The sequence below is a fragment of the Rattus norvegicus genome, chromosome 7 (genome assembly GCF_021556685.1).
Source record: "Rattus norvegicus strain SHRSP/BbbUtx chromosome 7, alternate assembly SHRSP_T2T, whole genome shotgun sequence".
In the NCBI taxonomy this organism is placed as follows: domain Eukaryota; kingdom Metazoa; phylum Chordata; class Mammalia; order Rodentia; family Muridae; genus Rattus; species Rattus norvegicus.
In genome coordinates, this window is record NC_141540.1 from 53,612,556 (window position 1) to 53,626,950 (window position 14,395).

At 41.2% G+C, this 14,395-nt stretch overlaps 1 protein-coding gene across 4 annotated transcripts in view; it reads right to left on the bottom strand.

Annotated features, from left to right (window-relative positions):
- The window catches only part of Syt1 (synaptotagmin 1), a 547,682-nt gene that overhangs the window by 87,434 nt on the left and 445,853 nt on the right, over positions 1-14,395 (bottom strand). For all 4 annotated transcript variants that reach the window (XM_087555884.1, XM_087555882.1, XM_087555883.1 and 1 more), the window contains 1 exon segment: positions 2,180-2,297. In XM_087555884.1, coding sequence (XP_087412010.1) covers positions 2,180-2,297 — 118 coding nt within the window.

A 14,395-nucleotide genomic window follows, 5' to 3' on the forward strand; every position in this document is an offset into this window, starting at 1 on the left:
GGTTTATGGCACCTCACGGCACTGTGCACTTTATTAATTTCTTGGCTCATTTTCTGTCTCCTTACATTAAAGTGAAAACTGCAGGGTCTCTGGACTGTCTTATCCGAGATTGTGAACCCAGTGCTCGGGTAGGGTCACCGTCCACATTGGTGGAGTAACTGGAAGGAATCCGACTTCAGCGGGGCCTGAAGGATGAGGAGGATTTTGCTAGACATTGTGAAAATAGAGAGGATTCCAGATAAAGAGAACTGTGTGAGAACAGAAGCAGCATGTTCCCTGGCTTGTTGAGTGTGCCGGTCCACTGGCTAAAATGAGATGCAGAACAGCATAGCTAGAAAGTGTCTACATTAGGTGATTAGTGTAATTATGATTTAATTCTACAGGCAGCAGGAAGCCCTTAAAATTAGGCTTTGTTAATGATTATAATCATTCCAGGTAATTCGAATATGGGCGTGGATCTAGGTTCTGTGGGTTCTGAAGCTACTATAATTTTTCTGCCTTTCTTTAGGAAAAAGAAAATTGACAAACTGATGGGTGCTGAACTAGATCTGACCTTTGGGTGTACCTCTTTTATGCCACAATGCTAAGCCACTGTGACAGGCTGGGAGTCGTCCTCGGTGCTCCTCTTTGCTTGGGTTCCTAGCAGTGAGCTCACGTACATAAGCACACTGACAAGTCCTGCTAGATGTTTCCATTCTCACATCCTAAAGACCAGAAGGGATGGCTGGGGTGGAGGTCAGACAGAAAGGGACAACAGTCCTGGAGAAGGGCGAGCTGAAGCATCTGTCCATGTTGGTGGGAAGTCCTCTGTAAGCCCCAGAAGAAGGCCGAACAAGATGGCTTAAAACTGATGTGGAACTCAGTTAGGCGGGGCACTAGGGCAGCCTTGAACAGAGGTAGCAAGGAGACAACTCTCATGGATGTCTGAGTGCTCGGGAAAATATGAGGCTACAAATGCATTCCTAATGGGACATGGCCACTTAGCCAAAGAGAGAGAGGTCAGGTCTCTTAAGTCTCCTCAGGGTACTAATTTGAGATCTGGAAGTAAACTATAACTATATTTAATACTTTCCTGTGCATTTGTTTTACAAATAAGCACACAAAATATTTTATATGTATTTTAGGAGGAACTATGCTTATCGCTTTAAAGGTTCAAATTCATACCGTTAGAAATGAAGCAAGTCTAAGTAGGGTCCTAGTGACAATGACATGACAGGTTCTTCAAGTTCCCTTATTGATACAGAGAAATGAATGTAGATAGCATCAGATTTGACTGGTAAATCACTGGGTAGAATTTAGCTTCAACAAGATTTAGCTGTTTTCCTTCACAGTATAAACTCACTGTGCTGCTTAAAATGTTTTTTTTAAATCAGAAAAATCACAAACTAAAGAGTCATGTCTTTTGAAATTCCATAGCTAGAAACTAGGACAGCTGTTATCTGTTTGTGCTAACCTGTGGCATGTCAGGAGAGCCCCTCACACCTTAGTGATTCACTGGAACATTAAAATTCTAATTGATTTAACCACACAGAGGAGGGAAAAATATGCTCAGACCTGGAAGCAATGAGTCCTTGAGCTGACTTTGCCTTGTGGAGGAGTTCCCGTTACTCACCGTATGTCCTGCTTGGGTTACACAGAACTTTCAACCCCAAAGCCTCCCCTCTTCCACCCTGTCTTAAGCTGTAGGATTAAACGAATCATATGAACTGTTCCTGGCTTTCTTCTTAGACAATGTCAGTTGTATAGATTTGAAATGCTGTCTTTTATAAAAGCCTTATAAAAAATCATGTCAGGTTAGCAAATACCTAATTAATAAATCCCAGGTAAAATAGAAATTTTAATACTGAGGGTGAATTTAAAAAATCCTCAAAACTATAATTTGTCACAGGCATTGCCTTTCAAGTAAGAAGCCAAAATTTTAGCTTTCAATGACATAGAAATGACAGCTGATACTTTAGCTATGGAGAAGGAAAATAGATTTCATCTTCTTTGCCAATTTCAATAAACTGAGAGTGGCTTCCTGGGGTCCTGCGTTGGCTGAATTCTGACACTGCTTCCAGCTCCGTGGGAAAGAGAGCTGCGATCAATTAAGGAGCGGGGAGTCGCAGCATGAGTGCTACACATTCGGCACCCACAGTGAAACAACGCCCGCCACAGTCAATAGCCACTGTGCACTCACCAGATAAGCCACCCACATCCATCTTCTTCAGGTTCTTGGCTTCCAGAATGACAACAGTCAGTTTGCCGGCAGTAGGGACGTAGCGGAGGGAGAAGCAGATGTCACCCAGTTTCTCTTGCTATGAAAACCAATACAGAGATATTAGTGAGTTTGGTCTCAGACATTGTGATTTCCTCAAGAGGATGGTTATGACAATTAGAGTCTGAAGACTTCAAAGTCCATGGGCATTTTTATAGTGGCCATTTCATATGATACCAGCCTTTTCTTTTTGAAGATTATCTACTCAGCTTTGGGGGAAAAAGACCATTTACACTTTAATATCCAGTAGAATATGTCTATAATTCTGGAAATGAGACGAAGATGACTACTGCCTTTGAGATGGCACTGAGGAATACTGCAAAACTCTCTGGAAATCCCCTTGCTTTATTAAAGAGCGTTATATGGTTAACTAATTTTTTTTTTATTAGAATCAACCCATCTCAGTGTTTGTCTTTTCCCCTTTCAAATAAGATTATATCTAAAGCCTATGTTAGGGACTTGGGAAGAAAGACATCTTTGTTCAGCTAAATTCTATTTATTGTGTTCTTTTTTTTTTTTTTTTTTTTTTTGGTTCTTTTTTTCGGAGCTGGGGACCGAACCCAGGGCCTTGCGCTTCCTAGGTAAGCGCTCTACCACTGAGCTAAATCCCCAGCCCCAATTCTATTTATTGTTGAAGAATTCTTAAATTCACATCACATAAATGCACTCAAGTGCGAGTTTTTGTGTGTTTTGGTTTTATTCATGTCAAGGCAGTCTTCCTTTGTCTTTATCCTTAAACTTATAAAAATCCAGTAGCAGGCTAGAAAACTGTAACATTGTCCCACAGTGAATATCCTCCAAGCTCCTCATGGAGTTTTAAAGGACATCCAGCAATTCTGTAAGCAGGTGACTCAGAATAACTTATCCAGCTCAGCAAAGGATGATGGCATATAAAATGATCCTTTCCCAGAGAGGACTCCTATTTATCGTCTTCTCTTAAGTGGGATGTTGGGAGGTTTTAGGATTACTTATTATTTTTTACTCCAGCTAACAACCATGAGGTTCAATGTGACTATAATTTGTGTGTGTGTGTGTGTGTGTGTGTGTGTGTAGGCGTGCTTGTGAGCACACGTGTGTGGATAAGAGGTGAGAGAGAATAAAAAGAATTAAAGATATTGTACCTACCTCCTGAGATGGAAAAGGCTCCTGACAGCCATCTGACCTAAAGAATTCACTGTATGGCCCACTAGAGCTTGTTTCTTAATGCTTTCCTTCCCGAAATCTAAGTTTAATTCTGAAGAGGGAAATACTTGTGTCAGACTTCTTAGAAAGACCTGTTAGAGTATATGGAAACTACTGATACCCTAAAAGTCTTCTCATCTTGGCCTCTTCTTGGATCTGTATTTGGCCTTATTTGTAGCTAGACATAAGTACTAAATGAGCCAATTTCCAGTGTGTAAATACCAACCTTAATATAATGGAAAAAGGCATTTTCAACAAATGGTGCTGGTTCAGCTGGAGGTCAGCATGTAGAAGAATACAAATGGATCATTCTTATCTCCTTTTACAAAGCTAAAGTTCAAGTGGATCAAGGACCTTCACATAAAACCAGACACTCGCACTAACAAGAAAAAATGGGGAAGAGCCTCAAACACATGGGCACAGGGGAAAATTTCCTGAACTGAACACTAATGGCTTATGCTCTAAGATCAAGAATCGACAAACGGGACCTCATAAAATCGCAAAGCTTCTGTAAGGCAAAGGACACTGTCATTAGGACAAAATGACAACCAACAGAATGGGAAAAGATGTTTACCAATCTTACATCTGATAGAGGACTAATATCCAATATATACAAAGAACTGGAAAATTAGACTCCAGAGAATCAAATAACCCTATTAAAAATGGGGTACAGGGTTGGGGATTTAGCTCAGTGATATAGCGCTTGCCTAGCAAGCACAAGGCCCTGGGTTTGGTCCTCCGCTCTGAAAAACAAAAACAAAAATGGGGTACAGAGCTAAATAATTCACAGCTGAGGAATATCGAATGGCTGAGAAACACCTAAAGAAATGTTGAACATCTTAGTCATCAGGGAAATGCAAATCAAAACAACCCTGAGATTCCACCTCACACCAGTGAGAATGGCTAAGATCAAAAACTCAGGGGACAGCAGATGCTGGCGAGGATGTGGAGAAAGAGGAACACTCCTCCATTGTTGGTGGGATTGCAGACTGGTAAAACCATTCTGGAAATCAGTCTGGAGGTTCCTCAGAAAATTGGATATAGTATGTGGGATGATCATACAGGTGAAGTGGATACCGGATAGAACAAGGCCTGACGAGAAGGAAGGATGGGCGGGAGAAGGTTTGAGGGAAGGGACGAGACTGCAGAGTAGCTGGGGACAACATGGAAGCGGATGTTAAGATCCCACGCTCTACCTTTACAGGTTGTTGTGAGTGTTCCTAAGGGATGGATGTGTACAGGGGTTTGTATATTTAGGTGGGCAATTATATCTTATCAGTTGGATCAGAGGTTATTGGGTTGTATGTTTTTTCTTGTGGAGAATGAATTTGGGACACTGTGTAATGAATTAGGATGTGTATTTCTGCTATGGTGGCAGCCTGCCTTGGGAACTGGATGGGTAGAGAGATTGTTGCCAGGCTCAGAGAGAGGCCTTCGGCGATGTGATATGGGATGGAGCAAAGTGGGTGAGAGGCTCTGCTGACTGAGATTAAGATATCTACAGATGTCCTGGGGCACTGCGGTGCGGAATCTAGCCGGGGAAAAAGACAGCACATTTTTTATAATTTTAGAACAACAATAGCACTACCTGAGGACCCAGGTATACCTCTCCTGGGCATACACCCAAAAGATGCTCCAACATATAACAAAGACACGTGCTCCACTATGTTCATCGCAGCCTTATTTATAATAGCCAGAAGCTGGAAAGAACCCAGATGCCCTTCAACAGAGGAATAGATACAGAAAATGTGGTACATCTACACAATGGAGTACTGATCATCTATCAAAAACAATGATCACATGAAATTCTTAGGAAAATAGATGGAACTCAAAAATATCATCCTGAGTGAGGTAACCTCGTCACAAAAGAATACTCATGGTATGCGCTCACTGATAAGTGGATATTAGCCCAAGATACAGACCACAGGAAGCTCAAGAAGGACGACCAAAGTGCAGATGCTCCAGTCCTTCTTAGAAGATGGAACAAAAATACTCATAGGAGAAAATATGGAGACGAAGTTTGGAGCAGAGACTGAAGGAAGGCAATCTAGAGACTGTCCCGCCTGGGGATCCATCCTATATACAGGCACCAAGACCAGACACTATTGCGGATGCCAAGAAGTGCATGCTGACAGGAGCCTAATGTAGCTGTCTCCTGAGAGGCCCCGCCAGAGGCTGACCAACATGCAGTGCAGTGCAGAGCCAGAGGCAGATGCTCACAGCCAACCATTGAGCTGAGATCAGGGAACCCAATGGAGGAGTTAGAGAAAGGACTGAAGGAGCTGAAGGGGATTGCAACCCCATAGGAAAACAACAATATCAACCAACCAGAGCTCCCAGAGCTCCAGGGACTAAACCACCATCCCAAGAGTTCACAGGGATGGACCTATGGCTCCATCTGCAAAAGATGGCTTTGTCAGGCATCAGTGGGAGGAGAGGTGCCTGGACCTGTAAGGCTCGATGCCCCAGTGTAGGGAAATGCCAGGGTGGGGAGGTGAGAGGGATTGGGTGGGAGCAGCATCCTCAAAGAAGCAAGGGGAGATAGGAGGTTAATGAAGGGGAAACCAGGAAAGGGGATAATATTTGAAATGTAAATAAAAAATATCCAATAAAAGGAAAAAAATGTAAAAAAAGTAAGAAATGTAATTTCTTTTTTTTGTGACAGTACTTACTATATATATGTATTCATCTTTCAAAGAAGAAAGAGAATGGTGGTTTTTTTTTTTTTTTTGTATGTAAGTAGAGAGGGAGGGAGAGAGAGAAAACACGGGTCTGTCTTTCCATGCTTAACTAACGCTGTATTGAAAATGGCACCACATGTGTTTATGGCCCACTTTTTCTATTTGTGGAATCCCTGTAGTGTCTGACAACATGCCTCTTGGTTGATGAGGACATTGCTTTCATATTCCCGTGTAGATGGTTTAATTCTCCCACTTGTCTATACGAGATCCTTGCACGGGTATCACAATACCTCACCTCTGCAAAAACCATGAGTACAAAAACATTTTGGAAACATCCATGCTTTGAATCGCAGATGACATAGCTCCGTGTGGCTAGTAGTGTTATTTGTATGAGAGCATGCTTAGTTACCCTGACGCTTAGTTGACATGTCTGAGTTATTAGAATATATTATTTTTCATACTCTGAAAATACAGAGTTGGAATTAGTATTTTAGAAATTAATACAAAAGAGAGCCAGAGTCCTCTAAATTTGGTGAGGGAAGAGAAATGTACATTGACAAAATTACTCCTTGAAATGGTCATTTGGAAGCGGGCTCTATGTATAGGAATCTCCTTGTTATTAATGTTCGTCTCCTTGGTCAGCTCATTGTACTGCAGGCTAGACTACTCTCACTCCTTTACCAGGCGTGCCAGAGATGACTACGCTGTCCTAGATCATAGATCTCTATATAGCTCATGACTGGGTTCTGGGAATAGCTTGGGGTGCTAAAATAAGCTCAGTTCTATATTTCTGTCTCACCCCAAATACCCATTTTTCTTTTCAATATTTATCCTTCCTCCAGCCCATAACTTCACAATTGCAGGTAACTTTAAAAACTTCACACAGCTCGTTAGTAATGTTTGGAGACAAGCATTCCGAATCAGAGGCTGGCCTCACACTGACTGCGGCTGATGACCTTGGACCTCTGACTCGGCTGCTCATCTGTCTGTCGTGAACTCAGGGCCACAGGCATGCAGTGCCACAGAAGGTTCTCCGTTGTCTTAAGTGAAGAAACGTTTTGTCATTTTTCTTGCAGGACCATTTCATTCTTCAATCTTAAGATGCAGAGATTTTAGAAGATTCTAAAGATTCTATGCACTAGTTAGCTTCAAAAGAGGGCTCAGCATTCTGGATAGTGGAGAAATGTGTGAGATTAACTGTGGTTTTAAGCCTTTGGGGTGGATGAAGAATGAGTCTGTGAAGGAGCACATGTAGATATTTTAGGGTATGGAGGACGAGAAGGACTTATTTTTAAAACTCTTTACAGATCTGTGTTCAATTAATTTAGAGACTTTAACATGGAAATTTTTTTCATTTGCTCATAAAAATTATCAACCAGTATGGCAAATTAAGTATTATTTTTACTTGAATGAACCGAAATGACTTTCCAAAGTTTTAATTACTTCTGATCAACAGCTGTTTTAAAGCTAGTCCCCCCTCCTCCCTCAACTTGTATAATTTCGGATGTCAAGATGGTGGAAAACTCTTGCCTGGGAGAGGGCAAGAAATATCACAGTCTTATGACCCCTGTCTCCATCTTAGATTCTTACGCCACATTAACAATTATAATTTTCTCAAGAGCACATGAAGCAGGTGCTACCATGTCCATTTTATAAATAGATACTCGAGAACTCTGGGTAAGCGGTCTCAGTGAGACACTGCTTACCTTATATTCCATTCTCATTTAGAACTTTCTACACTGCTGTTTAACATATGCCTTCTCTTTAACTGTGCCTTCTAAGACCTTTTCCTAGAGGCTACCTTCTCTGTTAGTCTCCTCCTCTAACACGTAAGTCTTGACCTGCCCTTTTCTGTAGATGTGAATGTGTATCAGATTGAATCGTTCTCATTATTTTCAACTGGCATTATAACCTGCCTTGACTAACGTCCACGAATGAGTACCTCTGGCATGAGCCACAGCGTGGTGTTTGCCACTCTCCTTACTACGTCTTTCGCCATCACAGGCCTCTGACTTCTTGCCCAGACTTCACGTCCACCATTATTCAGCCCCCACTGCCTTTGCAATGAAGCCCTCATGACGCCTCTGTCAGACTTTTGAAAAAGCCCAATGAAACAAGTCCTTAGTGTTTTAGTCTCTACAAACCCGAGTGCAGATTGTTTATGGAGGGCTAAGCTAGTGTTTAGAAGATTTAGTCCTATCTTTCTTACAGTCTGCAGCACGGTATCCAGCAGTTCTGCTTTTCCTCTTTTCTTATATGAGTTCAGTCCTGTGGACTCCTGAAGTGCAAGGACTAGAATTTCGATTACTCTTCCATGCCTTGCTCTAGGAATATGATGGAGATTTTCTAAATTGTTGTGGGCTGCATGCATTGAAAGGAGAAGCTCACTGGTCTACTGCCTTGTAAACAGCACCGATGCTAGCATTCTATCAGCACTGCTTCTGGTTCGATCAACAGGTGAGCTAACAGGTTTACTGGATGCCATTCCTTTGTGCCGAGCAGGCGACTACTGCCACACTAACTCTACCATGAGGCTAGAGACCGCATCCTTCTGGAGGTGTAGCTCTTCCATCGATATTTTCAAGACCCTGCCGAGTAGCAGCTGACAGATGAATGCTTTTGCTGGTATGATTATCTCATGAAGGGGCCTCATTACTATTAGGGATTTCAGCTTTATGTATAATTTATTTTAGTGAATTGCCTTGATCACTAGGTGGAAGCTGCCAGTTAGTGTTAGAAAGTTCCAACTGTGAGATTCAGAGAAATTAACCTGCTCTTTTAAACTTTGGAACTGACAATCAGAAGGTACTTTTGTTCTGAGCAGCTTGATAATTCCACGATTTTTTTTTTTAAAGCAGCCACCGAATAGAGCAGAGATAAATTAATGATTCTATGGACAACTACACAAATCCCTTCCTTTTTGAAAAGCATTGTAGATATTAAAACAAAGGTCATCTCCAACAGACAAAAAGGTTTGATTGCAAATGAAAGTTTTTCATAGGTCTTACAGGATTCACCGTCATTTTCTATGTAAGAAAAGGGTTTTTGCTTTGGTGGCCTTTGAAAATGGGCTAAGTTCTGGTACTTTTTTGGAAACAATTTGCCTTTGAATGCGTTTTTAAAAGGTATCAAAAATGACTCAGTGCTATGCCATTTTAAAAGGACAGTCTATTTATGTTAATTGCAAGATTTTTCTCTGTGTTCAATCGGCAATATATACTCTGATGAGTGCCCCAAGGTTAGGAGTTTATTTAGAGGTGAGAAATAAATGGAGGTCTAATTGTTCAAAAATAGAAACTCAAGACTATTTGCATATTCTTCATTTGTACAAGCATTAAAAATGTTCACATGGCACTATTTTTTTTTTTTGAGACAGGGTCTTTCTATGTAGCCCAGTGACTCTGAATTTACATAGAGATCCATTTGCCTCTAGCTCCCAAGTGCTGGGATTAAAGGCATGCACCCCCATGCCTGGCTGGTCTCCAAGGAAGGCCACTGGGATGGAATGATAGACAGTATTGGGTAATAACAGGTAATATGTTCCTTGGGCAATAGGACTTTTCAAGTTCCCGATGTGCCCACAACTATGCTCATAACCCCTGTAGACTCTGCCAAATCAGTATTAACAACGAATGGACCAGATGGTCACAGTGTGAGTGCTGTTAGGAAATGCTCCAGGCTACAAAGAGTAAATCTGTCCTAGTGTACAAATGTACACTACACTGCTTAGGTGACTGGGACAGTGTAAGCCCTTGAACATTTGTGTCTGTGTGTGTGTGTGTGTGTGTGTGTGTGTGTGTGTGTGAAGATGCTGTATAAAACATTACTTTAAATGATTTCATTGATTCAGTTTTATCCAAAATAATCACTGAACCCTACCACAGGATTCTAAGCTGCAGTGTAGTCTCTGTGGTACCCAGATGAGTGACCAAGGTAATAGTGACCCCAGTACAGGTGCAGCAGAAATGATGTGGGAAGGGAATCTTCACACATTGAAACAGCCTCGAATCTAGTCATAGAGCTAAGGAGAAAAAGGTACTTTAATTAGAGATAACCCCCTGCCTCCACGTGTTATCGTTACCAATTTCTCAAAGTCATCTCAAATGCAGTTTTGCCAAAAGTGCCTGATGTCCGCATGTCATTTAAGACAGGTTTTCTTCTTCTAACCGGATCTGGAGGGTGTGTGGGAGACGGAACAGTGATGCATACAGCATCCAGGAAGAGCCTTCGCCTGCGCTGAAATGAAGGCTCAGAGGGAAGGGAGGCTCGGTGAACCCCATGCAGACAGCGAGCGCTTTAGACGCAGGGATACATGAACCATTTATCAGCTTAAAACACACCACTCTCCTTACAGTGTGAAACTCAAGTGATTTAATAAGAAGTAGACTTGTGCTTTGTGATATAATAGATTTTCAAAAATTTCCTCATATTTTGAATAAGAGATAGAGGCAGTCCCATTAGAAATGATTAACAGCTAAAACGTGGATATTTGGTGTGATTAAAAGAAGGATTTCAAAACCAGAAAGTGGCTATTAAAATTAAGTAATATTTCAGCGAAGGGCACTGGAAGCAGCCCCGGCCAGCCATTGGAATTAGCTCAACGTGTACTTACTTAATGGGGCCCTTTGGTCAATGAATTATACAAAATCAATCAACAAAATAGCAAAATAATGCTTGGTTCGGACATGTTCTTTGAAAAAATATGAAGCATTGGGAGGCTAGGGGGTATCATTCAAAGCAGTGGGGGACAAAGGAAAAGACAATTTACTAAAACATACTTTGTCCCCAAATGATATAATGCTAGTTAATACCTTGTATGCTAATTCAGAAAATGGAACATTAAAACAGGACCCAGGTAGATCAGGGGTGGTTTTCGATGAGAAGGTGTTGAAGAGGCTGCTTAACTCTCCCGGTTCCACTTTCCTGGTCGCCATGCCAGGGTCTTGATTGCATAGCTATGCAGTCACCTAGCAGAGCAAATGTGTCCCCATGATTTCACTGTTTGTGCTTACCTATTACTGTTAACTGCCTGGTTTCCTCGCTACTGTATGAGGTGCTGAGCTAAGAAACGCACATTTTAAGTCACGAAGTTTGTGGAAATCATTTAGATAGTATGAGAAACCAAAAAGCATCCAGCTCATTCTTACTCTTAAACGTCCGTCTTAAAATGTTCTCAGCCTTCCTAATGCTGTGACCCTTTGATACAGTTCCTCAAGTTGTGGTGACCCCCAGTGATAACATTATTTTGTTGCTACTCTGTAACTGTAATTTGACTGTAACTGTTACAAATCGTAATGTAAATATCTGATATACAGGATATTTGATAGGTGCCCTCCCATGGGGGTGTGACCCACAGGTTGAGGACCACTATTAAAGAGCCCCCTGTCTCTCATGTTTCTGAATTTCTCCATTATGGAGGTTACAGGTGACCCAAATATGAAAGGGAGGGCAATAAGAGACTCGTCTTCATATTTATTCCTATCTCACACTTTTGTTTCATTGAAATGTTTGAAATAACACAGTATGAGGCACGCCATAGTCCGTATACTATTCGTGTATAAATACAGAGATATAGGCCATGTGTGCACGTATCTCATCAGGAGGCAAAAATACACGTTGGAATGTCTTCCTCAGCGTTAAAATGAGTCACAGGAGATTCCTCAGCCACTGAGGACTGGTGTGGGTGCTGTGGGTAGATGATTGGGTTCAGTTTGTATGGCTGCCACTTAACAAGTCTGCCACTGCTAAGCCTCGGGCAAATTACTAGTCCTTTTGTCCCTCAATTATACATCAGATTTATTAGTCAGTATGCATAAAGGAGATAGAGGCCTATAAATAGGTGTGCTTGGGATTATTAAAACATCTCATTTCAACTACACTTTCCTTACAGCCAAATATATCAAAGGAATTAAATGGCAGCTGCTTCTGTGTATCCATGGCCTAGTGATTATTTTCTGCATCCTTTTATTGAAATTCCATCTCTCAGTTGCTTAGCTTTTCTACCTCTCCATCCTCTCATCCGTCGTCACCTTTCTCAGAGCTTAGTTCAAGCCCCAATTTTCTTCATAATCATTTAGAAAGATTGTTATTAATAGGCATTTCTAAGATTTTGAGATTTACGATGCAGGGGTGATTTCCACATTTATATCTGGACCCTCCATCTTTTGTCAGGCCTCAGACTCATCTGTCCAACTGTCTGCTTGCCCTGAACTTCTCTTGTACCTCTCAGGCTCAAATGTAAAACTCTGTATTTATGGTCAGATAGTCTCAATTCTCCAGAGATCACCAAGAGTGGTTTGATCTGTTTCACCAAATGACACCAGCATCTAACTCTAGCTGCCCCAGTTGGGAGAATGGACACTGCCACCTTCTTTTGCAGTCTGATCTGTTAACTTGCCATCTGCCTCCCTTTGGCCACTTATTTCAACATATCTCACTCATTGCCCTTAGACACATTTCTGGCATAGAGTTGACAGAGTTACTTTTGACATTTACTTAAAATCCTTAAGTCTCCCATCTTCCTTGGAATGAAGACTCATGTTCTGACCATGTTACACTATGCCCTAAGTTCTATTTCCTGGTTCCTCCTCAGTCTTGTCTTATACTACTTAAGCTCATCTCCATACTACACGGGGAAAGTCTTGTTCATTACCCTAAGTATGCCCGCCACCTGCTTTCCCTCAGGCTTCACATGACTGGTACCTTGGCTTGGCACATTCTGCTCTCTCGCCAGGTTTTTGTTTTTTGTTTTTTTTGTTTTTGAGTTAGACAAATTCACTCATCTTTCAGACCTCATTTCAAAATTCACTTACTTACCTAGCCCATTCACACTAAATCAGGCCATTCTTGGGTGCTTTTGAAATACTCTTAGATTGTAATCAGTTTATCACAGATCACATTAGATTGGACATCTATAGAGTCTGCTTCTCTCTATATGCATAGAACCTATTTAGGGGATGGTTTGAGTGTATTGAGTGCACAGCTCTGGATAGATGGCCAGCTGTTCACCAAAGACCATTCCCTTTGTGGGAACTCTGTAAAGGCCGCACGTACAGCACATGATTTCCTTGAATTCAGATGTCACCTAGTGACTCGAATGTGAATGAGTGATGTGCATTGCCTATGGAACCTGTCTCCTAGACTTCCTACGCATGATCTTCCCTGTGTGTGACCATGGCCTCTAAGTGGCCTTGGCAGCTACATGCTGAAGACGGCAGAAGACTCAGAACTAGGATTCCTGTTGAGTTAATAAAGCAGAGTTCAACTCCAACCTGAGAATGTTTATATTCTAGTGAACCTCATCATCATCATCATCATGAACAGAAACTGTACCTTTTCCTATATAATTACATTTAAGCATTTGGTTGTGGATTTGTGACTGTTGCCTACCCCAAATAAAAATTTTTTCTGGGCAGGCTCTCTTATAACCTTAGTTATCCTCAAACTCACTATATGGCTCATATCCTGACACAATCAATACAAATAACTGAATGGGTTTTAACATTGTTTTCAGAAGTGTGATCAGCGATCCATTTATGGGTTGTAGAAAATGAGGAAAACATGACCTTATTTCTGTCATTATTTCCTAAATGCTCATTGCATTCTCAGCTTATTAGTCACTGTGCAAAGTGTTAGGAACGAATTCTGATTAAAACTTGCCCCTGACTTGAAGAAGCCCATCTTTGCTGGAGTGATCAAGCTTATAGCTAAAGAGTCAACAAGAATTATGAGTGCCTATGGAGAAATGTGCATTAGGAAGAGGCTCTGTAGAGAAAACAGAGGCATTTTCTGTGTGCAGTCAAACAGATATAATGGCACGTGAGGAGTAGAGGGTGTCGAGTCATAGAACCTTCGATGATTTCTTGTAGCATGGGGCATTAAACTACAGTACAAATAGATAAAGCCAGTCTGCTGTGACACACTGCTGTGACAGTGTGGAGCAGGGTAGCTACACATGATAATGATGCATATTTTTAAATGTTTGAGGACATTTTTGGATGCTTTCACTAGAAAGGAATGCTACAAGTGTTTTAGGAGATAGCCATCTTTAATCTTATTTAAATATAATAATATGTATTAAAATATCAAAGTATACCATAAATATATTAACTTTTATATTTTCAGGCACAGTAAACATCTATTCAATCATCTGTGCAGACAATGGACAATTATTTAGCTTTAAAAGAGGAAAATCTTACTGGGACAGAGATGAGCTTGAAGGACATAATAAGAAGTGAAATAGGTCAGTCACAGGAAGAAAACACTGCATGATCTC